At 40.2% G+C, this 25686-nt stretch overlaps 2 protein-coding genes across 3 annotated transcripts; both read right to left on the reverse strand.

Annotated features, from left to right (window-relative positions):
• Nucleotides 1-517: 517 nt before the first annotated feature.
• LOC144218897 (olfactory receptor 10Q1-like) lies at nt 518-24585 on the reverse strand. Of its 2 annotated transcripts, none has more exons than XM_077748878.1 (2): nt 24530-24585; nt 518-1536 (listed from the first exon to the last, which is right to left on the reverse strand). In XM_077748878.1, exons 1-2 carry the CDS (start codon nt 24534-24536, stop codon nt 572-574), a joined length of 972 nt encoding a protein of 323 aa, XP_077605004.1. In that variant the 5' UTR covers nt 24537-24585; the 3' UTR covers nt 518-571. The 2 variants fall into 2 exon arrangements, with proteins under 2 accessions (XP_077605004.1, XP_077605003.1); XM_077748877.1 differs by lacking the exon at nt 24530-24585 and adding an exon at nt 22940-23016.
• On the reverse strand, nt 18114-19115 carry LOC144218796 (olfactory receptor 5B12-like). Its single transcript, XM_077748766.1, has one exon. It carries the CDS (start codon nt 19056-19058, stop codon nt 18114-18116), a length of 945 nt encoding a protein of 314 aa, XP_077604892.1. The 5' UTR covers nt 19059-19115.
• Nucleotides 24586-25686: the final 1101 nt, after the last annotated feature.

The following is a 25686-nucleotide window of genomic DNA, read 5'->3' on the forward strand; positions in this document are numbered from 1 at the left end:
AGCTTATGTATTTATTTGAGAGAAATAGAGAGTAAGTAGGGATGGGCAGAGAGAGAGAGGGAAAGAAGAATCCCAAGAAGGTTCTTCTCTGTCAGTGTAGAGCCCAAGGCAGGGCTCAAACCCATGATCCGGGAGATCATGACCTGAGCCAAAATCAAGAATAGGTCACTTAACCAATTGAATCACCCAGGCAACCCTGACACACTCTAAAGACAAAACAAGAATAAGGCATTTTAGGTGAGATATGCTTTTGAACATCTTTCAAGCAATCAGCTAATACCATTGCTTCTCAAGAAGAAGCTTCAAAGATAATGACATTGCTTCAGAACAAATGTAGACTTTTAATCCGTGGCTAAGTGATTAATAGGCTACAGTAACCATGTCAATCTTCAGAGTTTTAAAGGTTCAGAGAACTTTAAAGACATGAAAGTGAACTGTAGCAAACAAGCGTGTTAGGGACAGAATAAACGAAAATCCAAACTTTGGAGAAATAAATATAAATCTGGCATTTGTGGGTAAGTGTTTCATGTTGTCACATGCTCAGGTACGTATTTCAAGTCCCCCTAAAACTTCAGAGAGCTCCAGCTGTTCCTTTGCTACCCATGGCCTTTTTCAGGGCACCTTTGACATCCTTGTTCCTAAGGGTGTAAATCAGCGGGTTGAGTAAGGGGGTGACGAAGGTGTAGATGAGGGCAAACTGGCGGTCCTCGTCCACAGAGGAACTAGACTGGGGACGCAGGTAGACCAAGGCACAGAAGCCATACTGTAACAAGACCACGGTGAGATGCGAGGAGCAGGTGGAGAAGGCCCGGCGGCGGCCCTCCGCAGAGCGGATGCGCAGGATGGCGGAGGTGATGAACACATAGGAGACAGAAATGAGAATGAAAGGGACGGTCAGCACGAGGATGCTCACCACATAGAGCACGGCCTGGTGCACGCGGATGTCCGCGCAGGCCAGCCGCAGGACGGGAGGCACGTCGCACAGGAAGTGGTTGATTTCTCGCAGATGGCCACAGAAAGGCAGGGTGAAAATCAAGGAGGTGAGCTGCAGGGAGAGGAGGAGGGCCAGGCCCACGGCGCACACCACCATCTGGACGCACAGCTTCTGGGTCATGATGAGGGTGTAGTGCAGTGGGTGGCAGATGGCCACATAGCGATCATATGCCATGATTGCCAAGAGAAAGCAGTCAGCACCACCAAGTGTAAGAAAAAAGAACATTTGGGCCCCACAGCCAGCCAGTGGAATGGGCCTCCGGGCCCCCCAAATGTTGGAAAGCATCAGAGGCACCACCACTGTGGTGTAGCAGATCTCTACAAAAGACAGGTTGCACAGGAAGAAGTACATTGGGGTGCGCAGCGAGCTGTGTGTGCACACCACCCAGATGATGGCCATGTTGCCACCAAGGATCATCAAGTAGAGGAGGAGGAAGAGGAGGAAGAGGAGGGCCTGGAATCCGGGGACGGTGGTGAACACTCGGAACACGAACTCAGTGGGGCCGGACTGGTTGAGGACTGCGCTCCTAGCCAACATGGCTCCTGAAAAAGAAGAACAGAAGGTGCTGAATCTTCATTTGCTGAATTGTTTTATTGCCTGAGTTAAAATAAAGGCATGTTTCATGCAGAAAAAAATAACTCAATTACTCAAATCCTTTAGTTTGTTAAAAAAATTAAACTTAAAAATTAAGTGTTGGGTATTTTGTGATGTAAAAGTCGTGAGAAGTGAAACATAGTAAAACACTGTTGTGTCTAAATAATTATTTCAAGTATTGTTTTATAAAGAATGGGTGTTTCAAATATAATTCTTAAGAAGTTTATTATGAAAAAGAATTTTTAATAGCAATCCAGACCTAAAACCTTTCAACTGATATAAAAACTATAAAAAATGGGTAGGAGAAAGAAGAAGGAGGTAAAACTGTATAAAGAGTGATTTATATATAGACTTTATATGATTAAAGTGTTTATTGAGATGTGGTGGTTAGAAAAGTTTATTCTTTATATATTCTTTAAAATTTAATATGAATCACTTTACTNCTATTAAGCAGAAAGAGAATGCATTTTTCAAAATATATATATATAATATAAACATATGTCTTTTCCCAAATTTAAAGAGAAAATGAAAGAAGGAAGCTATCGTTCAAAAAGGAAAACGAAGTATGCCGGTGCAATTTTGATTGGGATTGCATTGAATGTGTAGATTGCTTTGGGTAGTAATGACATTTTAACTATATTTATTCTTCCAATTCATGAGCATGGAATGTTTTTCCATTTCTTTGTGTCTTCTTCAATTTCCTTCATAAGTTTTCTATAGTTTTCATCATACAGATCTCTTGTATCCTTGGTTAGGTTTATTCCGAGGTATTTTATGGTTTTTTGTGCAATTGTGAATGGGATCAGTTTCTTGATTTCTCTTTCTGTTGCTTCATTGTTGGTGTATAAAAATGCAACTGATTTCTGTATGTTGATTTTGTACCCTGCAACTTTGCTGAATTCTTGGATCATGGGGGAGAAGAAAGGGGGAAACAGTGGGGGAGAGGGAGGGAGGCAAACCATGAGAGACTCTTGAATGCTGAGAACAAACTGAGGACTGATGTTGTGGGGGGGAGGAAATGGGGGGGATGGGCATGGAGGAGGGCACTTGTTGGGATGAGCACTGGGTGTTATATGGAAACCAACTTGACCATAAACTATTAAAAGAAAAAAAAAAGGAAAACGAAATGGGTACAGAATTCTATAGAATAGTAATATTTTAAGAATGTCATGGGGTGCATGCGTGGCTCAGTCGGTTGAGTGTCCAACTTCAGCTCAGGTCACGGTCTCTCGTTTGAGGGTTTGAGCCTTGCATCAGGCTCTGTGCAGACAGTTCAGAGCTTTGGATTCCGTGTTTCCTTCTCTTTCTCTCTGCCCCTTCCCTGCTCATGCTATGTCTCTTTTTGTCTCCCCTCCACCTAAAAAACTGTTGTCAGAATCAGGATGAAATATATCAGTTAGGATAATAAATATATGGGATCCTTCCATAATTTGGCTATTGTAGATAATGCTGCTCTAAATATCAGGGTGCATGTGTCCCTTTGAATTAGTATTTTTGTATCCTTTGGGTAAATACCTAGTAGTGCACTTGCCTGATGGTAAGGTGAGTCTATTTTTTTTTTAACTTTTTGAAAGGTTTATTTATTTATTTTTGAGAGAGAGAGAGAGAGAGAGAGAGAATCTCAAGCAGGCTTCATGCCCAGTAAGGAACCTGAGGTGGGGTTTGTTCCCAGGAGCACAAGATCATGACCTGAGCAGATATCAAGAATGAGGTGCTTAACCCACTGAGCCACTCAGATGCTCCTATTTTTAACTGTTTGAGGAGCCTCCATCCTGTTTTCCAGAGTGGCAGCACCATTTTGGATTCTCCTCAACAGTGCAAAATCCCTTTCCTCTACATCCTTGCCAACACTTGTTGTTTCCTGTATTGTTAATTTTAGCCATTCTGACAGGTATGAGGTGATACCTCATTGTATTTTTGTTTTATATTTCCTTGACGATGGTGATGTTGAGCGTCTTTTCATGTGTCTGTTAGCCATCTGTGTGTCTTGTCTTCTGCACATTTTTTTCCTTTCATAGTTGGTTTCATAGTTTCATAGTTCCTTTCATATTGTCAAGTTGGTTTCCATATAACACCCAGTGCTCATCCCAACAAGTGCCCTCCTCCATGCCCATCACCCCCCCTTCCCTTCTCCCCCACCCCTATCAGCCCTCAGTTTGTTCTCAGCATTCAAGAGTCTCTCATGGTTTGCCTCCCTCCCTCTCCCCAACTATTTTCCCCCTTCTTGTGTCCTCTGTTAAGTTTCTCCTAATCCACCTATAAGTGAAAACATATGGCATCTGTCTTTCTCTGCCTGACTTACTTCGCCCAGCATAACACCCTGAAGTTCCATCCACGTTGTTACAAATTTCTGCCCATTTTTTAACTGGATTATTTGGTTTTTTGGGGTATTGAGATTGATAAGTTCTTTATAGATTTTGGATGTCATTTATCAGATAGGTCATTTACAAATCTTCTTCTAGTCCATCAGTTGTTTTTTAGTTTTTTTTTTTATTGTTTACTTGGCTTTGCAGAAGCTTTTTATCTTGATTAAGTCCCAGTAGTTCATTTTTGCTTTTGTCTCCCTTGCATCCAGAGACATATGTAATACAAAGTTGCTACAGCCAATGTCAGAGAGGTTGCTTCCTGTGTTCTCTTCTATTTTGGTTTTGATGGTTTCTTGTCTAATATTTAGGTCTTTTATCCATTTTGAATTCATTTTTGTGTGTGATGTAAGAAAGTGGTCCAGCTTCATTATTTTATATGTTGCTGTCCAGTTTTCCCAACACCATTTGTTGAAGAGACTGTCTTTTTTTCCATTGAATACTCTTTTCTGCTTTGTCAAAGATTAGGTGACCATATAGTTGTGGGTTCCTTTCTGGGTTCTCTATTCTTTTCTATTGATCTATGTGTCTGTTTTTGTGCCAGCACCAGACTGTCTTATGGTTAGAACTTTGTAGTATAGCTTGAAGCTTGGAATTGTAATGTCTCCAGCTTTGCTTTTCTTTTGCAAAATTGCTCTGGCTACAGAAAGAGCCCAAAAGAAGATATGGTGTATATGTTCAATGGAATATAATTCATCCATAAAAAAGAATGAAATCTTGCCATTTGCAATGACGTGGATGGAGCTAGAGGATATTATGCTAAGCAAAATAAGTCAGTCAGAGAAACACAAATACCATAAGATTTCACTCATTATGTGGAATTTAAGAAACAAAACAAATGAGCATGGGAGTGGGGAGAGTCATACCATAAAACAGACTCTTAACTATAGAGGACACACTGAGGGTTGCTGGAGGAGAGGTGAGAGAGGAGGTGGGTTAAATAGTGGGTTAAGGAGGGCAATTGTTGTAATGAGCACTGGGTATTGTATGTAATTGATGAGTCACCAAATTCTACACCTGAAATGAATATTACACTGTATGTTAACTAACTGGAATTTCAATAAGAGCTTGAAGCTACCAAAAATAAGGACAATAAATACAGTTGGGGGTATATCCCCTATTAAAAGATACAGATGTTCAGATTAAGAAACAATATTTTTAAGAGGCAAAAATTCAGCGCCATATAAAAACTACCACTATTTTTATCTGACACATTTCTGGAAATTCTAAAATATGAAATAAATCACAATCTCCAACCAAAAGAGATGACAGGCATCTGATTGTCTCCGTGAAAACCCCAGGGCAGCCAACTGAGAAATTGTTAGAACTAATAAGAGAATGTCTTAAATAGCCAACAGTTAACTGATTTGTATGTAACCACCTTGTTCCCCTTTCCCTCTATGAAATATCACGTTGGGTCTTGACAGCACACTGAATTAATTCGAGGCGAGTAATCTTCACGTCCAAATGTACATCTAGGCATTTACACACACTCCAGTTGAGGTTTTTGACTTACCAAATCAATTGTTTTTGTTTCCAACTGTGAATAAGCCAAGTACACTTGATATTGTTCAAGTGACAGAATAATGTACTAAATATTCAACTATGAACACAAAAAAGACTTTATTCCACGCAAATCAATTGTAATGTTTTGGAAATATTTGAGAAAAGTGAGCTGCGAACAAGTAATAATTTACTCTTGAATTAACTAAAATGGACAGAGCTCTTGTAAATGTTTGAGGGAGAAATCAGAAAAAGAAGGAGCATGCATTTTTTCACAACTGTCTTTACTTTTTAATTGTGTGTCAAAGACATTGATTTTTAAAATTGCAGATGGTGACCTGTGAGTAGGGTTCATGTAAGAAACACTTAAGTTTGTAATAACCAGTCAACCAGAAGCACACACACAGAAATGGCTTGTTCATATGTCAGGAGGCTGGGGTAAAAATGTGTAGTTATATGTTTTGCATATGCTTATGCAATTATATGTTAAAGACTGTAACGAATACACAACATTTCAAAATTAGATTTTTGGGGGGTTCCTGGGTGGCTCGGTTGATCATCTGACTTTGTCTCAGGTCATGGTCTCACACTTTGTGGGTTCAAGCCCTGAGTTGGGCTCTGTGCTGACAGCTCAGAGCCTGAAGCCTGCTTTGAATTTTGTGTCTCCTTCTCTCTCTCTGCCCCACTCCTGCTCACACTCTGTCTCTGTCTCTCTCTCTCAAAAATAAACATTAAAAATAATTATAAAATGATTTGGTAATTGCCCTTTCAACTATCTGATCAAGCTCTGGCTCTGATTGCATTGGATGAAAGGGCTTTTACTTTATGTAAAACACAAACGTTTTTCTCCATACCAGCAATAACTACTTAGAACATTCTAATCCCAATAGCCACACAAATATAAAATGTCAAAAAATGTAATCATAAGACAAATTTAAGGCAGCTATTATAGCTTTTTTATGATGGAAAAACTCAATATTTTAGAAGTATTAGCTATCTTAAAATAATGCATATAATTGGTAGGATTCTGATTTAAAAATCACAAGATAATTTGAGTGTGTGTATGTGCATACTTTTGTGTGCATGTGCGTGTATTTCAAAATGTGATTAAAGTTTATTTGGAAGAACAGCCAAGTGAGAATAGAGTAGGGTGAAGTTTGCATTAAATATTAAATTATAGCATGAATGATAACATGTCATATATCAAAATTAAATCAATTAAAAATACATGCAGGAAAAGAGAGGTCAATAAGACAGAAAGTACTCATGAATATATGAGTCTCCAATTCATGATAAAGGCACAGCAGCATAGGAGTTTGGCTAAGAGCATGTTTTCTGCCATCGGAAACATACTAGGGTTCGAAGTCATCATGGGCGCTTTACATAAATCCAAATACTTCAATTTTTAAAATCCATAACATGGAAATGATAATAAAGGCACTTAACCTATAGGGTTTCTTTGACAATATAGCAAAAATAAATTAAAAGCGCTTAATATGGTGTCAGTCCCTGTAAATATTCACTAAATGTTAACTCAAACTATTTTTCAAATAATCACAGTATGGAATAATGGACTAATATTCATTTTGATGTTAATTTTTAGAAACCAATATAACATACTGACATTTAGTTTGGGTGGTCAGAAAGCATATTCTTTAAAAGCCAAATCAGGGGCGCCTGGGTGGCTTAGTCGGTTAAGCGTCCGACTTCAGCTCAGGGCATGATCTCGCGGTTTGTGGGTTCGAGCCCCGCATCGGGCTCTGTGCTGACTGCCAGCTCAGAGCCTGGAGCCTGTTTCAGTCTGTGACTCCCTCTCTCTCTGACCCTCCCCTGCTCATGCTGTCTCTCTCTCTCTCTCCTAGAAATAAATAAAACATTTAAAAAATAAATAAATAAAAGCCAAATCATAAAGGAGTTAGAAGAACATACAGATAAGGACAAAACTGAGACCCTGACCCAGCAAGATTTAGTTATTAGAAGGTAGAGTCTACCTTACACTCTTCGGTTCTTGGATTTTACTCTTTCAGTCTGGATCGATTACTTTGCAACTTTGACAAGATGTCCCAAAGACCCAGAAAGACCGATTTGTTGGAACAATTCTGTTGGAGGGTCTACTATAAATATTAAGTCTCTGAGCCTATACATGTAGAGAGGGAGGCAATCTCCTACAAAGTATGAAGAAGCCTGAGTAAAGTCTCTGCTACTCCATACTGTCCTCGCCATTGTCCACATTGTCCACTGAGCCCTGTGAAGGCAATTCTTGAGGTAATTGAAAAACTGCACAGGCTTTAAGGTCCTTTCGCCTGTATTTGAATCCAGACTCTGCCACATGCCAGCTCTCTGGCCTTGAAATTTTACTTACTCAATAAGTAAACCTACAAAGCTGTTTCCTTAGCTGACAATCTGCAGTGTCCGTGTGCATGTTAGTAAAAATATACACAGAACGCCTTGGGCGGTGCCTAGCTCTTTCCCTTCCCAAATATTTCCTATTGTAAAATATACATAACACAATACTTACCATTTTAATAATTTTAAGTGTATAGTTCAATGGTTTTTAAGTATATTCTTATTTTTGTGCAACTAAACACCGTTATTGACAGAAATCTTTTCATCCTGCAAAAGGGAAATTCTATACCATTAAATAACTCCCCATCTTTCTTCCTTCCCAGCCCCTGGCAACCGAAAGTCTGCTCTCTGTGTCTATGATTTTTAAAAAATGTTTATTTATTTTTGAGAGAGAGAGAGAAAGTGTGAGAGCAGGGAGTGGGACAGAGAAAGAAGGGGACAGAGGATCCTAAGCAGGCTCTGTACTGACAGCAGGGAGCCTGATGCAGGGCTCAAACACAGGAACCATGAGGTCATGTCCTGAGCCAAAGTCAGACCCTTAACGTACCGAACCACACAGGCGCCCCTCTGTGTCTATGACTTTGACTACTCTGGTTACATCATATAAGCGGGAACATAGAGTGTGTCTCTTTGTGACTGCTTATTTCACTTAGTGTGTCTAGCTTTTAAGAGGAGCTCCTCTCTTCCCAGTGCTCACCCTGTCCAATCCCTTTACAACTATCTTGTCTTTCCTGAGATCACTGAAAGTCTGCCAGCTTGGATAACTTTTCCTTCCTTTCTTCTACAGGTTTCTAATTTCTACAGGTTTCTGCTCAGGAAGCAATTATCCAGGAAGAATTCCTGTTTCTCCTTCTCTCTGCACCTCTGGGTAAGGTGCTATTTGTATAAACTACTGCAGAACTGTGAGTATATCTCAGCTACAATACTCTGGTGCCTGCATCAGGTTAAGCACCGTCAAACAAGCAAGAAAGGTAGCTAGCATTTATTGAGCACCTGACATCTACTGAAATCTTAGTCTCAGCTCTGGGGACAATATTTTTTTAAATATGAAAAATGATGTGTGTCCTTAACCATGTAAGGGAGACCTGATGTTTAACAGAATTTGGGAAAAACTCTTCTAAGTGAGAGTTTCCTATGTAATCTTTCTAGAATATCAAAGCTATAAAATACTCCTTCTCCTACATAGAAAGATAGATAGATCGATATATATATATATGAATAGATTAATAGGTACATGGATACATATATACATAGTCAAGCACATTTGGGAAAAACTAAATATTCTGTTTGTGATCTGCAAGAGAGATAAGCATTAAAAGGCTCTTAGAATCCTGATATGCAGAAATGACTATAAATTTAGCTTTTTAAAACTTATTTCTCCGGTGTTTCACGAAAGCTTTTTTATGTCCCTTGAGAGCATATTCAAACATAATAATAATTGCTTGTGTCATAATGCGAAGGCACGCTTCTAAACTCTCTGCATGTATTAATCCAGATGCACCTTGCAACAACACCATGAGGTAGGTCATATTTAATGCCAATTTTACAGTTCAAGAACTGAGAAAGATGAACTAGTATGAGATACACAGCTGGTCTGTGGTGGAGTTGTGATTCAAGCCTAAGCATTTTGGATCTGGAAAAGAAAGACCTAAGTTTGGACCCCGAGTTCACCACTTCTGAGTTACATGATGTTGGACAAACCACCATCTAAGGAAGCCCGATTGTCCTCATCTGGGAAGTGTGGATAATTATATCCAAACCATTAAGCTATTTGATTTATTTAACCCTTCTTACAGGCACTTTGAATTTCTCCCTGCATGATAAAGTAGGGATTAAGAAACTTCTTCTATAAAGGACAAGATAGGAAATATTTTAGGCATTGTAGGCCACATGGGTTCCTTGCGTATTCCTTGCGTATCTCCTTCCTTCCTTCCTTCCTTCCTTCCTTCCTTCCTTCCTTCCTTCCCTTTTTCCTTCCTTCCTCTCTCCCTCCTTCCCTCCCTCCTTCCTGTCCTTTCCTTCTCTCTCTCTTTCTGCCTCCCTCCTTCCCAATCTTCTTTCTCTCTCTCTCTCTTTATTCTTTTTCTCTTAAAGTACAAAACATATTCCTAGCTCAAGGGCTGCACAAAAAGAAGCTGAATTTGGTCTATAGCCTAGTTTGCCTATCCTTGCCCAAAAGCATTACACTCAGCAAGTTAAGATCAATTAGGGGGGGAAATAGCCATTAGTTTTTAAAAAGTAAAGTCTCTTAAGATGTTTCCTTACCTCTTTGCGATTCACTTCATTCGTCGGCCATCAAAGAACATTCATAAAGGCACAAATTTTTTGTTTCTGCCTATTGATGATTAAGGGAGCACTTCCAGAATGCTTCCTAACCCTATGTATTCTGTTCTTTAAGGATGAAATGAAATAAAAATACATGGGATCCAGAGATGTAGAATCCCCTGGAAATGAAAAGTAACCGGTAGGTGATGTTTTTGTAATATCTGAATGTGTATGGCAAAGATGTGCTGGTGTTCAGGAAGAGTCAGGTTTTAGAAAGCCATTCTTGGGATAGGGCAAGATAAAGAGGAGCACAAGGAAAGTGGGTGTACTTCGGAATTATTCTAAGCCAGATTCCTACATGGAAGGACCAGACTCCTTTTCTGCATTCTCCTCTTTACTCAGAGTCCATTTTTGCCTGATTTAGCCAGATAATTTAGTGCTTTATAGGGTGTCTTAAAATAATGGGTCCCAAAGAGGAGGAATTTCCCCAGTGGCCTTTCTTAAACCAAATTCAACTAAAAAATATTGGGAGGAAATTTCCTGGGTTGATCAGCTGTGACAAAGTTAATGGGCACCTTGATAGTCACAGACAACTGTTTTCTGGGGACCACAAGGTGGTGTCCTCATTCCTATCGATACCCAACCCGCAGGAACCTAAGGATGAGTATTCTGGCAAATTCGGTCTATGGGAAACATTCATGCCAGCTCAGGGTTCCCAGAAGGAGTAGACTACATAAAATTATCCTCACCCGGGCAATTGGGAATGTGAATTTTAGTCTGAGTTTGCCACTTAAATGCTAAGTCAACTAAGGCAAATTTTGAAGATTTTTGTATTTGAATTTCCTCATCTATACTATGCATGGTTGGACTAGATGACGTTTATCGTCCCCCCTCACCTCAAAAGTCTACAGTTTCTACTTCTCTCTCAAGGAATAGAGAATATATGGAAGAAGAGCATCTCACTATCACTGGTAGCTTCCTCACTTCCCTTGTCAATCATATCATATTTCTTTCTGCTGAGCTCTGCCCCATTTCTACACATTTCCATGATGATAACTGAGTTGGTTGTTATGTTTACAATGAAATATGTTTGTTCTTATGTTTTTAATTTCATGCCTGAAGCAAGTGGGTGGTTTGGTAGTGTGTATTTGAATGCCTTTGCCATGAGCAGCCTTGTTATTTTGGCCTTTACCCAAGTAATTTGCCAGGATACTTTCAGCCTATCATGGTTGTGTTATAAGTCCAGTCATACCTTTGAGAAAAAGTATGTATTTTATTTTTTTAACATTTACTTATTTATTTTGAGAGACAGAGAAAGTGCGAGCAGTGGAGGGGCAGAGAGTGAGAGCTAGAGTGAGATTGAGAGCGAAAGCGCGTGCAGGAGAGAGAATCCCAAGCAGAGTCCACGCTGTTAGTGCCAAGCCTGACGTGAGGCGCGATCTCACAAACTGTGAGATCATGACCTGAGTCAAAATCAAGAGTCTGACACTTAACCAACTGAGCCACCCAGGCAACCTAAAAGTATGTATATTTTAAAATATGGTATATAATTCCTATGTAGTTACAGTTTGTAAGAAGATTTTTCTCATTACTTTCTCCTCAGATGTTAAATGGATAATTACTGATGAAATTTCACTGGGTCCATAAGGAACAACACTGACTATCATGTAGCAAATAATGACCTTCAAGGGGTTCCAAATGCTCTAAGTCCCAATTTAAAGAAAAATTTTTTAACGTTTATTTATTTTTGAGAGACAGATAGAGACAGAACGTGACTGAGGGAGGGGCAGAGAGGGAGACACAGAATCTGAAGCAGGCTCCAGGCTTTGAGCTGTCAGCACAGAGCCGGATGCGGGGCTCGAACCCACTAACCATGAGATCATGACCTGAGCCGAAGTCAGACACTCAACTGACTGAGCCACCCAGGTGCCCCAACTAACCCCCAATTTATCCCCATCAACAAGCTCAGAAGTGTTTGTCTGCATAATGATGCTGACACTCACACACATGGTAGAATTTGGAGTTGGAATAAATTATTCTTGATGGATTCATCAAGACCTCTATGGAAGGGTTTTCACACAATGCAAAGGAGCAACTCCTTTCCCGACAGGATGTTACTGAAATATTCCCTCACATCCACACGTGCTCAGCATCTTCTCTGTCTCACCCTCCCTCTTTTCACCCTCCAGCCCCGTTCTTAGCAAATAGCACTCTCTTGGGGAAGCCATCAATAAAATGCTATGGTATCACATAAAATTTTAATAAAATACATGGTATAACGAAGCACGTCTGGCTTTCTCTCACTAGAACGTTAGAAATGGCTGGTTTTATGAAGTACTCACAGAAAGCTTTGAGAAATAAAAAGATTTGTAGTGTGCGCATGTGTTTTGGGTACATGTGTCTCAAGAATAGCACTAATCTCATTCTTAGTTGACCTTTTAAAGTTTTATGTTAGTACTGATGATGAGAAGGACACTAAAGTCCACCATTTTCAATATATTTCCTGGGCACTCCAAAGAGAGAAGAATGAGACCATTCTGTGGCTGGGGTCAAATATTAAACCTATCTTGACTGGTTGGGTTAAACAGAGTCAGACAGAGAAATTGGTCTTTGTTATGGTTTCTCAGTATGGTTCTTGGCCCTAGGAAAATGTCTTCAGCTGGATGAAGTATATAAACACAGGGTGGGGTCAGAAAATTATAAAACCTGCAGGAGAGGAGAAATAAGATCAGATGGTTATGAAGTGGTGGGGGGCGGGGCAGAGAGATGTGATGGTCCACTTTTGTCTCTATTAATTTTGCTTAAGGTATAATAAAAATAATTTTAAAATTTATTTCTTTATAGCACACCAAACACCATACTAAGTACATTAAAATGTATTATCTCATTAAATCTTACCCTAACTCTTTGAAGCAGTTACTATTGTTATGCACATTTGCAGACAGGGTGACTGAGGCACTATTAATATAGTTTGAATCCAGATTGTCTGTCAGAGACTTTTGATTTAGCCATTGCATTAGTACCTTTTCTTTCTTGCTTGCTTGCTATCTGGCTTTGCTTTCTTGCTTTCTTCTTTCCTTCCTTCTTTCCTTCCTATCTTCTTTGTTTGTTTGTTTCTTTCTTTCTTTCTCTCTTCCTTCCTTCCTTCCTTCTTTCCTTCCTCTCTTCCTTTTGTTCTTTCCTTCTTTCTTTCTTTCATCTTTTCTTCATTTCTTTCATTCCTTTCCCTCTTTCTCCATTCTGTCATCTTTCTTTCTTTCTTTCTTTCTTTCTTTCTTTCTTTCTTCTTTCCTTCTCTCTTCCTTGCTCTCACTCTCCCTTCCTTCTTCCTTTTCTCCTTCCTTTCCTTCCTTCCTTCCTTCCTCTCTTTCTTTTTTTCTTTCTTTCTTTCTTTCTTTTTCTTTCTTTCTTTCTTCTTTTATTCTATCTTTTCTTCATTTCTTTCCTTCCTTTCTCTCTCTCTTTCTTTCTCCCTTCTGTCATCTTTCTTTCCTTCTTTCCTTCCTTTCTTTTTTCCTTCTCTTTTCCTTGCTCTCATTCTCCCTTCCTTCTTCCTTTCCTCCTTCCTTCCTCCCTTTCTTTTCTCTTCTTTCTTTCTTTCCTTCTTTCTTCTTTCTTTTCAACTACTAGCACAATTTAAAAACACTCCTTCAGAATGGAGAATTTGTGAAACAATTTTCTATGGTTGTAAGGCCATTAAGTGACTTCTTTTCTGGATATTTGTCTTTCTAATCAGAATTCCTTAAAAAAAGAATTCCTTAGAGAAAAAATAAAACAGTCTTGTTCTTGCAGTCTGGCTTCGTAAGGAGAGACAACTCAAACTATGAAGCTCCCATGAGGAGTAAAGACTTTCACAGTCATGTAGGGAGAGTAAATCTATGCTACCAGAGAGAGAGCCTTCAGTGGATGCCAGTTCTTAACCCCTTTGCTTTTCTTTCTGGCTGTCAGGCCAGAAGATAGAAAAAATTGGGCCATTATTTTTTTCTATTCAATATTTACCAGTAGAAATTTTCTTATAATGCTTGGCTACACTGTTATTTATTATTTCCATATGTTAGATTCAAATTAATCATTTTTAAATTCTTGAATTTCACAATCATCTGGAATGCCTCAAAATCTCGCAGGCCGACAGGTGGTTTGAGCCTAAGATAGAAGCATTGAGTTTAGTTAGTGAAAATGGTTTGTACTTCCATAGGATGAGGGAAGAGGGAATGTTGTGGTGGTGATCTGAGATACGTCCTCTATTTGGGCTCGTAAAATGAGCAAATCTTGAATCCTATAATTAGCCATTAGGGACCCAGCTTGGTGCTGACTCATTTATTCAATCTCAGCTCATTCACTCATTTATTCATTCACTCATGTAATCATCTATTCACATATTTCCTCACTCATTAGTTTAATTTCTCATTGAATAAACATTTAATGGTTCCTAGTAAAAACCAAGCCTGGTAGAGGAGAGAAGCCTTATGTATGAGCTAAGATCAGTCCTCAGGAGTATGCAGTTCCCATTAGATGCCAGGTCCAGGGATCCCTTTTAACTTGTAGAACACTACATCTTGACCTCAATGAACTGGAGTGGCTGTGGATATTATTTCATTCTTCTGGGATTCACCTAAGAAGAATCCCCCTCACTGCTGATCTGAAGTTTGGTGTCTTGTTAAAGTCAAAGTCATGGTTAATAGGTCGGGGGAGGGTTTGAGTATATTCATCTGTTCCTAATGCTTCTGTCTTAGTTCACCCAGGCTGCTGTAACAAAATATCAAAGCCTGGGTGGCTTATAAAGAACAAATTTATATTTTACAGTTTTGGAGGCTGGAAGTCTAAGGTCAATGCTCAGGCAGATTCCATGTCTGATGAGGAAGAACCTGTTTCTTGGTTCCCAGAGAGCTATCTTTTTGTTATTTCATCACATGGTGGAATGGCAAGAGGACTCTGTGGGATTTTCCTTTTTAAGAGCACTAATCACATGCACTAGACACCTAATCTGTCCCCTCTGAAACACCCATCTCCTACTACTATCACACGGGGTGTTAGGATGTAATATATGAAATTCGGGGGCACACATTCCATCTATAGCCGTTGCTATTTCCAGAAACAATCTGACAGAAACTTTTGATTATATAAATTTATTATGATTTTATTTAAAAATTACAGAAGGATAATTGAGAGATGAATCCATACATTATCCCATTGCTGTCCAACACAGGGTGGTGGACCTGGTTAAATCACTGTCTAAATCTGCCTGCTGAAAGTGCTGCATAGCTCTTGTGACTAATAGCCTACACCAGCCCTCCAAGACTTAAAGATCAGGGCATGGATGCTTTCTGTGTACACATTTGCCCTTTACTGCCTTTTCCTATTTCTTCCCTGTAAGGCAATGAGACATTTGGGATTTGATGAAGGTGAGCACATCGGATGTTAAGGTTCGTGGTCTTCCACCTTCTTAAAAGAAGATGTTCACTGGAGCATGTAGGATTCCCAGCTAAGTGTCTTTATCCAAGTGAATGTGTAGTACGAAGCTTCTGGAAAATAGCGATGATAGGGCTTCCCAGAAAGCAAGGGCTGTATTGTAAGCAGCAGCAATGCATGGATGGAACACATGGGTTCTGGTCCCCTTTACGTATGTCTGATCACCTCAAAAATGTATGTGGTCTAATAGGCCCCTACTTAGAACTTTGATGAGCAGTAGGAATTTAAGGTCTTCAGAATGCCAACATTAAAGAATATTTAAACAGTTCCAAAGAGACTCTAGATCAATATTATTTTGACTTTTCATGTCTCTTTGAGTCCTAGTGATGTATTACAAGGATAATTGTATTATACTGAGAAGACTAGTGGTCTTTGATAGAATAATTCTTTTTTTTTTAATTTTTATAATGTTTTATTTATTTCTAGGAGAGAGAGAGAGAGACAGCGTGAGCAGGGGAGAGTCAGAGAGAGAGGGAGACACAGACTCTGAAATAGGCTCCAGGCTAGGAGCTGGCAGTCAGCACAGAGCCCGATGCGGGGCTCGAACCCACGAACCGTGAGATCATGACCTAAGTGAAAGTCGGACGCTTAACCGACTAAGCCACCCAGGTGCCCCGAATAATTCTTGATCTTAGTATCCTTTATGCCCACTACACAGTATTATGGCATTAATCAATTGTTAACTGAAGTAAAGTGGAAAGGATGTGCTTTGGAGTCCCACAGACTTGAGTTCAAAATTCTCACTTTGCCACCATCTGTTGTGTCTGAGCCTCCATTTTGTCCTATATACATGGCTGATCACCTCAGAGGGATCTGAATGAGCTCACATATGCAAATAATGAGTAGATACTAGATGATAAATAAATACATGTCATCTTTTTTTTGGGGGGGGTCTTAATCCCGTCTTATATCAGGCTCTGGGGAAGTGACTGCATTTGACAATCTCCTGCTGCTCAGGTCTTATCCCTAGATCCATTATGTCCTACACTCCGGAGCTGGGGTCCAGGCAGCAGTATTTTTAAAAATCTCTAGATTATTTTCATGTGCAGTCAAGGCTGAGAATCGCTGTTCTAGGTTACTGTTTCTGGGATGAGTCCAATGGCTTTCAAACCCAAGCATGCTTTGGAATCATCAGAAGGGCTTCTTAAGATACAAATAACTAGGCTATCATCCTAGAGTTTCTGATTCTGTGGTTTGAGGTGGGGGATTCTATAACTGTCACTTCTAAAAAATTCCAGGTGAAGCTGATGCTGCTGGTCTTTCTATGATGCTTTTGAAACACTGGTCTCAGGGAACAAATCTCAAAGTGTGACCTGCACATCAACCTCTGTGAAATACAGGGAAAGCTTGTTAAGAATGTAGGCAGACTTTCCTATCCAGACTCTCTTGTATGAACTTTATTTGAATGCAGGTAAGGAGTAGGGATGGGTATATTTTCACCCTCTGAACTCTGCTTTTCTCTCTGAAATTCAGGAATTAAATAGAGTAAGCTCACATAGTATCCCTCATTATCTAAACTCACCACTGGCATTTTTGCTAAGTTCAGGATCCAGGTATATGTGGATAATGGAAGATAATTCTGCAGATTTCTGGGCTCTACCAGAAATATATTAAATAAGATTATCCGGAATTAGCCCCTGGAATTATGCATTTCAACATCTCTCAAGGTAATTCTTTTTTAAAAATGTTTTATTTATTTATTTTTGACAGAGAGAGAGAGAGAGAGAGAGAGAGAGAGAGAGAGAGATTGGGAGAGCTCACAAGCAGAGGAAGGGCAGAGAGAGAGAGAGAGAGAGAGAGATACAGAATCCAAAACAGGTTCCAGGGTTGGAGCTGTCAGCATAGAGCCTGATGTGGGGTTTGAACCCACAAACGGTGAGATCATGACCTGAGCTGAGGTTGGACACTCAATTGGCTGAGCCACCCAGGCCACCCAGGAGCCCTATCAAGGTAATTATTATTTTTTAAATGTTTATTTATTTTTGAGAGAAATAGAGATAGAGACAGAATGTGACCAAGGGAGTGGCAGAGAGAGAAGGAGACACAGAATCGGAAGCAGACTCCAGGCTCTGAGCTGTCAGCACAGAGCCTCACACAGGGCTCAAACTCATGGACTTCACAGATCTCACGGACAGCAAGACCATGACTGGAGCTGTCTGATGCTTAACCAACTGAGCCACCCAGGAGACCCTCAAAGTAATTCTTAAGAGAATGAATGTCTGAGAACTATGGCTCTATACTACATACAAAAACCACAGAATTATTTTGAGTTCTAGTGGTTAAAAATGTAATTCTGGCATTATGCACTTATGAAATTTACCTGCAAATCAATGTACTGTGGAACTTAAAGTATCTAGGCTTGTAATCTTCATTTTAAGATAGAAGCACCATCCTCTTTCTGGAAAAAGATATCTAATTTTTTTCTACTCAATCATATTCCCAAAGCATGAACAAAACCAGTCTTATGTGCAAAAGAACTACTCAGAGAAATGAAAGACAAGAAAGAATTAAAATAAGAAAATATTCTTAGATACTAGAAGTCCAAGAGAAATGTCATATGATTTGATTGTTATTTCTAATTAGTAGGCTAAACCCAATGAAGACTTTGCTTTTCCAACTACCTTTTGAAATGCACCCTTGACCTCTTTGTTCCTTAGGCTGTAAACCACAGGGTTCAGCATGGGGATAACCATAGTGTAGAACACGGATGCCATTTTGTCTGTGTCCATGGAATGACTGGAACTTGGCTGTAAGTACATGAAGATGATTGTCCCATAGAAGATGGAAACAGTGGTGAGGTGGGAGGCACAGGTGGAGAAAGCCTTCTTCTGTCCCTCAGCTGAGCGCATCCTCAGGATAGCAATAAAAATAAATAGATAAGAGTTCAAGATAACCAAGAGAGTGAAAAAGACATTGAATGCTGCCAATGTGAAGAGCACAATCTCATTCATGTAGCTATCAGAGCAAGAGAGAGACAGCATTGGGGGAATATCACAGAAAAAGTGATTAATTACATTGGAATGACAGAAGGAGAGGTGGAAAGTGAGGGCAACATGGATGGAAGACTGCAAGAGTCCACAGATGTAGGAGCCAATGGCCAGTAAGGTACACGTAGCTCTTGTCATGGTGGTGGTGTAATGCAAGGGTTTGCACACTGCTGCATGGCGGTCAAAGGCCATTGAGGCCAGAAGGAAACTTTCAATAGTGGCAAAGGCTGAGAAGAAGAACATTTGTGCAGCACATGCATTGTAGGATACGATCCTATCTCCTGTGAGAAACTCCACCATTACCTTGGGAGTGACAGCTGACGCATAAACACAGTCCACAAAGGAGAGGTTGCTGAGGAAGAAGTACATAGGAGTGTGGAGACGAGAGTCCAACAGAATCAACACGATCATTCCAACATTCCCAACCAGAATGACGAAGTAAATGATAGTGAAGACTGTAAACAAAGGGACCTGCATCTCCAGGGCATCTGTTAGCCCCACAAGAATGAATTCCATCACCTCTGAAATGTTCTCCATCAAAGTCTTTTGGGAATCATAGTGAGAGGTGCCTGGGATAAGATGAGCAAACACAAGATAATGCTATTTGATCTCTATCATGGGAACTGACTGTGAATAGAATCCCTTCCCCCACATGTGTCAGCTTTCTGTCAAGGGCAGGAACCCACATGCAGCAAGTTGGACTGTGCACTGGGGTCAGGGTGAGTTGAGCAAGGCCGTTCATCTAGAAGTTACGTGGAAGGACAATGACATGTCCTTGCTGATGGCTGCCACAGGGGACGGAGGTACATTTCAGTTTGCTTGTTGTATAGTATCTTCTATTACACTAAGCCAATAAGACTCCCTTTCACTACTTGCCATATCCTGCAAGCACTCTTATTACAAGTACATGAAATCTTAATCAACAAAAAAGAAAAGAAAAGAAACATTTTCTCAGTCATTGGTATATGATACAACAAGTTCTCATCAAACATTTTCTCAGTCATTGGTATATGATACATTTCTTGGAGCACCTGCGGGGCTCAGTCAGTTGAGCGTCCGACTTCGGCTCAGGTCATGATTTCGTGGTTTGTGGGTTCGAGCCCTGCATCGGACTCTGTGCTGATAGCTAGCTCAGAGCCTGGAGCCTGTTTCAGATTTTGTGTCTCCGTCTCTCTCTGACCCTCCCCTGCTCTCTCTTTCTCTCTCTCTCNTGAGCCCTGCATTGGACTCTGTGCTGATAGCTAGCTCAGAGCCTGGAGCCTGTTTCAGATTTTGTGTCTCCGTCTCTCTCTGACCCTCCCCTGCTCTCTCTTTCTCTCTCTCTCTCTCTCAGAAATAAAACATTAAAACAATAAAACATCAAATACATTTCTTATCTCTGAGGGGCCCCTCATTGACTTGTTCATAACAGCTGAAGACGTACAGTGATTCAGGACCCTGCTTTAGGGGCACCCACTCTTCACTTTCTAATTCAAGAGAGTCCTCAACTGGATGCTTAGTCCACTGACACTGTGGACTCTGCTTGGGATCCCCACCCCCACCCCCGGTCTTACTCTCATTCTCTTTCTCTGCCTTTCCCCTCCTTGCACTTTCTCTGTTCTGCAACATAAATAAATAAACATTAAAATATTTTGGTATATTTCAGTAACTCTCAAAAAGAAGGAACAGTTTTTCAAAAGGTTGAAGCAAAACTGTAGTTGTTTTCTGTCTATGTCATGATCCTTATTTTTCTCCTAGGTTGATGTTTTCTATCTCTTACCACTACCTATGACTTTGCTTTATTCGTGGAAGGGAGAATGTGAAGGAGATGGAAGAGTTACTTTCATCTTCACCTAAGGACTTTGTACCATTGACCAAGCCATGGGTGTCCATCCATGTTATCTGGGGGGTCTGGTTGTGCTCACCTCCCATGGCAGCTTGGTTAACAGCTGACTGTGGCTGCCATAGTTACAATATGAGAAGCCCTCATGACCCAAGAGACACTCTGACTCTGGAATCGTTCACATTCATTTCTCCTAGATTAAAAATCCTTCATATTGAGAGATGGGTATGATATAGCCCTGTCTTTAAGAATAGCCAAGTGGGAGAGACCTGTTATCCAAAAGTTATGTTCATCATAATGTATTTCTAAAGTAGAGGTTATGTACGCCCAGGGGACTTTGGAAGTAGAAAAGATATATGGTTAGCCCAACACAGGGACTCAAAACACCTCTCTGGAGATGATTTCTCCTGAGTTGTGGCTTTGGAGACTTCAGAAATATAATAACAATTATTAGTTATTATAATAGCAAATACTTCTGTAGTCTTTGTGTCAGGAAACTGTTCCAAGCTGTTCACATATATTAACTCATTGAGTACATTTAGTAACTCTGGGAGGGAAATACTATTATTACCCCCTTTTTATTTCAAATGGAACTGAGGCTTAAAGAAGTAAGTTACTTGCCTAAGTAGCAAATTTGGTAGTATAACTGGGGATTTGAACCCAGGCAATATTGTCTAAAATCCATAATACTAGGCAACCTTCTCAAAATAGTGGGTCAAGTTAATCAAATTTCCTATATTTCAGGTTCTGGATCTTTCAAGTGGGAATAACAATTTTCATCTTTTGAAGTAGATGAATAGAATAACGTAGATCATGCAAAAAACACTTAAAATAAGGTCAATTAAACAGCAAGAACTCAAGTAATTCAAGCTGTTACTACCACTATTACTATACCAGGCAGAAGAAGCACCATGGATAAAAGCATGAATTGGTAAGCACAATGGTATAAACAGGCAATTATAAACAGACAGTAATTAGTAAAATGCATGGCACAATCATAATCTCAATTAGATATTGGTGTGCAAAAGTAATTGGTAGAAACGAGACAGATAGGATTGAATTCTAAAGGAAAGAGAAGAAAAAATGCGTTAGGTTATAGATATAATACAACCATTAAGAAGAAGAGCCAAAGGTGACTATTTACACCAAGTATAATAGATAAGTGTCGCTCACTGATTAGCACCCTAGATGGGATGTGGCCTTGGGAACACTGCTTATACTCTGCAAACCTCAGTTCATTGTCTGTGAAACACCCAGTTCATGATATCCAATGTATCTATTTTATGCAGCTGAAAAGTGAAATTAAGTGATTTAGGGAGCCCTACTAACATGATCCCTGGCACATGGCAAGCATGCAGTGTTAATTCCCTTTTTCTTCTTCTCCCCATAGCTGGCTTTGCCCATAAGCCACCTCTGTACCAGCAGCTGGTATTATAAAATGAATCACATGATTCCATGGTTCCTGACTTTTTTAAGGGGTAGTGTCAGCTGGCTCTGGAAATTATCTCCCAAAAGTGATCAGTGCTTTTATAAAAGCATGTATAAAGTATTACAAAATGATCATGGAAGTGTCCAGAATATGCCAGAACACCCTACTGACAATGAAGATACTTGCTCCTGAGACTGGTTCCTCAATTCCTCAATGTCTGTGCTTGTTAGAGTTGCTAGATTTGCCCCAAATGCACAAATATGTGCATATTTTGAAAAAACAAGTTAATTTCTGTATTTCACTGATGTACCAAGAATGACCAACATATTGACCAAGTTTCATGTCTATAATGTTTGTAGCTACAAAGAGAACACGAAACAGTTATTTTTTGACCCAGGAGTTTGAGGTATAGGGGTGTGGTTATGATTGTTCCACAAATACAAGCCCAATTCTGATCCTAGTTCTGTCGATAAATCAGTCGGGTATACACCTGCTGCTGACTGTTATCTTCTTAATTCACAAGATGCAAACCCCTGTCTCTCTCCATTGCAGGCTGCTCTCCTGCTCTGATGTGACAGGAAACACGAAGGTTCTTTGAAAAGCACAAAAGAGGGCACTTGTTGGGATGAGCACTGGGTGTTATATGGAAACCAACTTGACAATAAACTATGAAAAAAAAAAAAAGAAAAGCACAAAAGATGCTAGCATTTCAATCAAACCATCTGAACCATTACTTTCCATTGGCTTTCTCATCTCTCGGTTACTATGGGGTATTCAGCCCCGTATATTGAAAGTCCAAACTTGGAGGCTCAAGGAAATGACTTTACACTCTAGATGCCCAAACAGATGTTGAAAGTTCTACAACCCCTGAGATTTAGAAAAGGAGCCATGATATTTGCACTGCTGCTCTTCTAGCATGTTCTAAATAAAAGAGATAAGGAGGCATGGTCTCCTTTTGTGATTCTATGACCTCAACCATTCATTTTAAGATATCTGATTACAATCGGTGGAAAGAATGGTGAGTGATAAGCTAACAAGGGGTCTCCAATCTAGCCATTTCGCCTCTTTGGGCTTTGTTTTCCATATTTGTGAAATGAACATGGTTGGACCTTCTAGAGCCCCTTTTCATTCTAATTGGTTACGATTGTTTGTTTTCTTGATACTTACTTCTGTCCTGGGAACAGACAAAGGAGGGTGCAAGGCAGGGAGGATGGGAAACCTCCATGGCCACACTGTCGACCGGAAGTCCGCATCCAGAAAAGCATCATGCTAGAGAAGTTCCTTCCCCATCTGCGGAGCGCGGTGCTGTGGAACATCACTTGGGCTTGTGCTCTTACAAATACCAGGGCCAACACAAGGACCTCTTCACTCCACAAATCTCAGGGGGACATTTATTGTCTTGTGAGTGGGTATCTCAGGAGGCTCCGGATCCAGGATTGGTCCTTCTGACCTGAACCTGACAGGAGGTATCAGATAACGTCTGGGTGTATTTGAGCTGAGAGTGCTCTTGAAGACACGCGGGGATGGAAGCTTAGAGAGAGGAGCCCCCAGTCAGCAAATCAGCAGCGCCACAGCCAGGCCAGGCAACAAAAATAAAAACCTCACTAAAATCTTGGGTTAGGTGATGTCATTACTCTCATGCAAGCTTTCTCATTGCTTTATCTTTGGGTTTTGAGTTTATTTATTTTTCAGAGAGAGAGAGAGAAAGTGTGAGTGCGGGGTGCAGAAAGAGAGGGGGAGAGAGAGAATTCCAAGCAGGCTCCATACTGTCCAAGCACAGCCTGACTCGGGGCTCAAACACATGAACTGTGAGCTCATAGTTTGATCTGAAGTCAGACACTTAACCGACTGAACCACCCAGGCGCTCCAATAGCCACATTTGTCTTAAAGGCCTACAAGTGTCCTTAGGAATGTTTTATTTTTTTTAAACAAAATACGCATTTCTCTTACCAGTACAGAGATGCTTTGAGGATATTGGGGGGATTTCCCTCCTTATTTTTAGAACTAAGAATATGGATCCATTCCTCCCTCCACATAGTAATCTGTGACCGCAAACAGCAGGCAGAATTATCTCTCCTTTATCAATGCAGTCCAGTGCTGCTGCTGCAAGTTTGAGCTCAGCAGTCATGGGGCTTGTTTTCAAATTCTAGTTCTGCCACCGGTTGCAGGGTGACCTTGGCCAAGGTATTCAGTCTTTCAAAGCTTTAAAGTATCACCTATAAAAACAAGGAGAATCCTATACATCCCTCATAGGACAGTCCTAAAGATGAAATGAAATGTCTGTAACACATCAAGAGATCAATCAACTTGGGGCACCTGGGTGGTTTGGTTGGCAAAGCGTCCAACTTTTGGTTTCAGCTCAGGTCATGATCTCATGGTTTGTGAGTTCGACCCCCATATTGGGCTCTGTGCTGACAGTGAGGAGCCTGCTTTGGATTCTCTCTCTCTCCTTCTCTCTCTGCCCCTCCTCTGCTCACTCTCTCTCTTTCTCTCAAAATAAGTAAATCTAAAAATTTTTTTAAAAAGAGATCAACCAACTTAAGTGTTACTATTTTATCATCAGTAAAACATGATACATTACATGGCACAAATTAGTGGTACCAAACATTATACTTGCTCCCTACATTTCCTTGCCCCTTGCAGAGAGATAGAATCATGGGCTAGTTCAATGTAATAGACTGGAGAAGAAGTGTAATATGTGCCGTTTCTGGGTTGAGGTATAGACAAGCTAGTGCACAAGTATGTAATGCCTCCTACCTGCCATGGTGGCCAAGGAGCCTGCATGTTCCAGAGAGTGTGGCTACAGATGGCAATGCCTCCATTGGCCTCGGTGTTTGAATGAACACATGCAGAGACTCTTCTGGATAACCTGTGACACACACGTAATAGCAGAAGTAAGAAATAAATCTTTGCTGTGTTAAATCAGTGGACTTGTGGGCTGATTTGCTACTGCATGTCATGTAGTCTATCCTGTCTAATACAACAGATAATAAGATATTCATGTTTTGTTGTCTATGTGGCTTTTTTTTCAATAGATCCTTGAGTACTAGTTGCCTTATAATTTATTACATCTTTTATTTAATGTTTATTTATTTATTTTGGGAGAGTGAGCATGTGATTTGGGGAGAGGCAGAAAGAGTGAGAGAGAGAGAGAGAGAGAATCTCAAGCAGGCTCAGCACTTAGCACAGAGGCTGATGTGGGGCTCACACCCATGAACCGTGAGATCATGACCTAAGCAGATATCAAGAGTTGGACCAACTGAGTCACCAGGTGCCCCGTATTACCTCTTTTTAAAATTACAGCTTTAGGAGAGGGCAAGATGGCGGNAATAAACTATTTGTAAAAAAAATAAATAAATAAATAAAAAATAAAATTACAGCTTTATTGTTACATAATTAACATAATTATATAAAATTCACCCACTGAGGTTTATATAATTCAATGATTTCTTAGTATAATTAGAGCTGTACAAGCATCACTGAAGTCAATTAAATTTTTTTAATGTTTATTAATTTTTGAGAGAGAGACAGAGAGAGACAGAGACTGAGCATAAGTGGGGGAGGAACAGAGAGAGAGGGAGACACATACGCCGAAGCAGGCTCCAGGCTCTGTGCTGTCAGCACAGAGCCCGATGCAGGCCTCGAACTCATGAACTCTGAGATCATGACCTGAGCTAGAGTCACCCAGGGGCCCCAAAAAAGTCATTTTAAAGAACATTTTCGTCATCTAGGAAAGAAACTTTGTACTGATTAGCAGTTACTCCCATTTCCTTCCACCTGTAGCTGAATCCTAGGAAACCACAAATCTAATTCTGTCTCTATGACTTTGCATTGTATGAAAGTTTCCTATAAATAGAATCATAGAAAAGGTGGTCATTTGTGAGTGGCTTACTTTAGAATGTTTTCAAGGTTCA

This window comes from Crocuta crocuta, unplaced genomic scaffold (genome assembly GCF_008692635.1).
Source record: "Crocuta crocuta isolate KB4526 unplaced genomic scaffold, BGI_CrCroc_1.0 scaffold323, whole genome shotgun sequence".
NCBI lineage: Eukaryota > Metazoa > Chordata > Mammalia > Carnivora > Hyaenidae > Crocuta > Crocuta crocuta.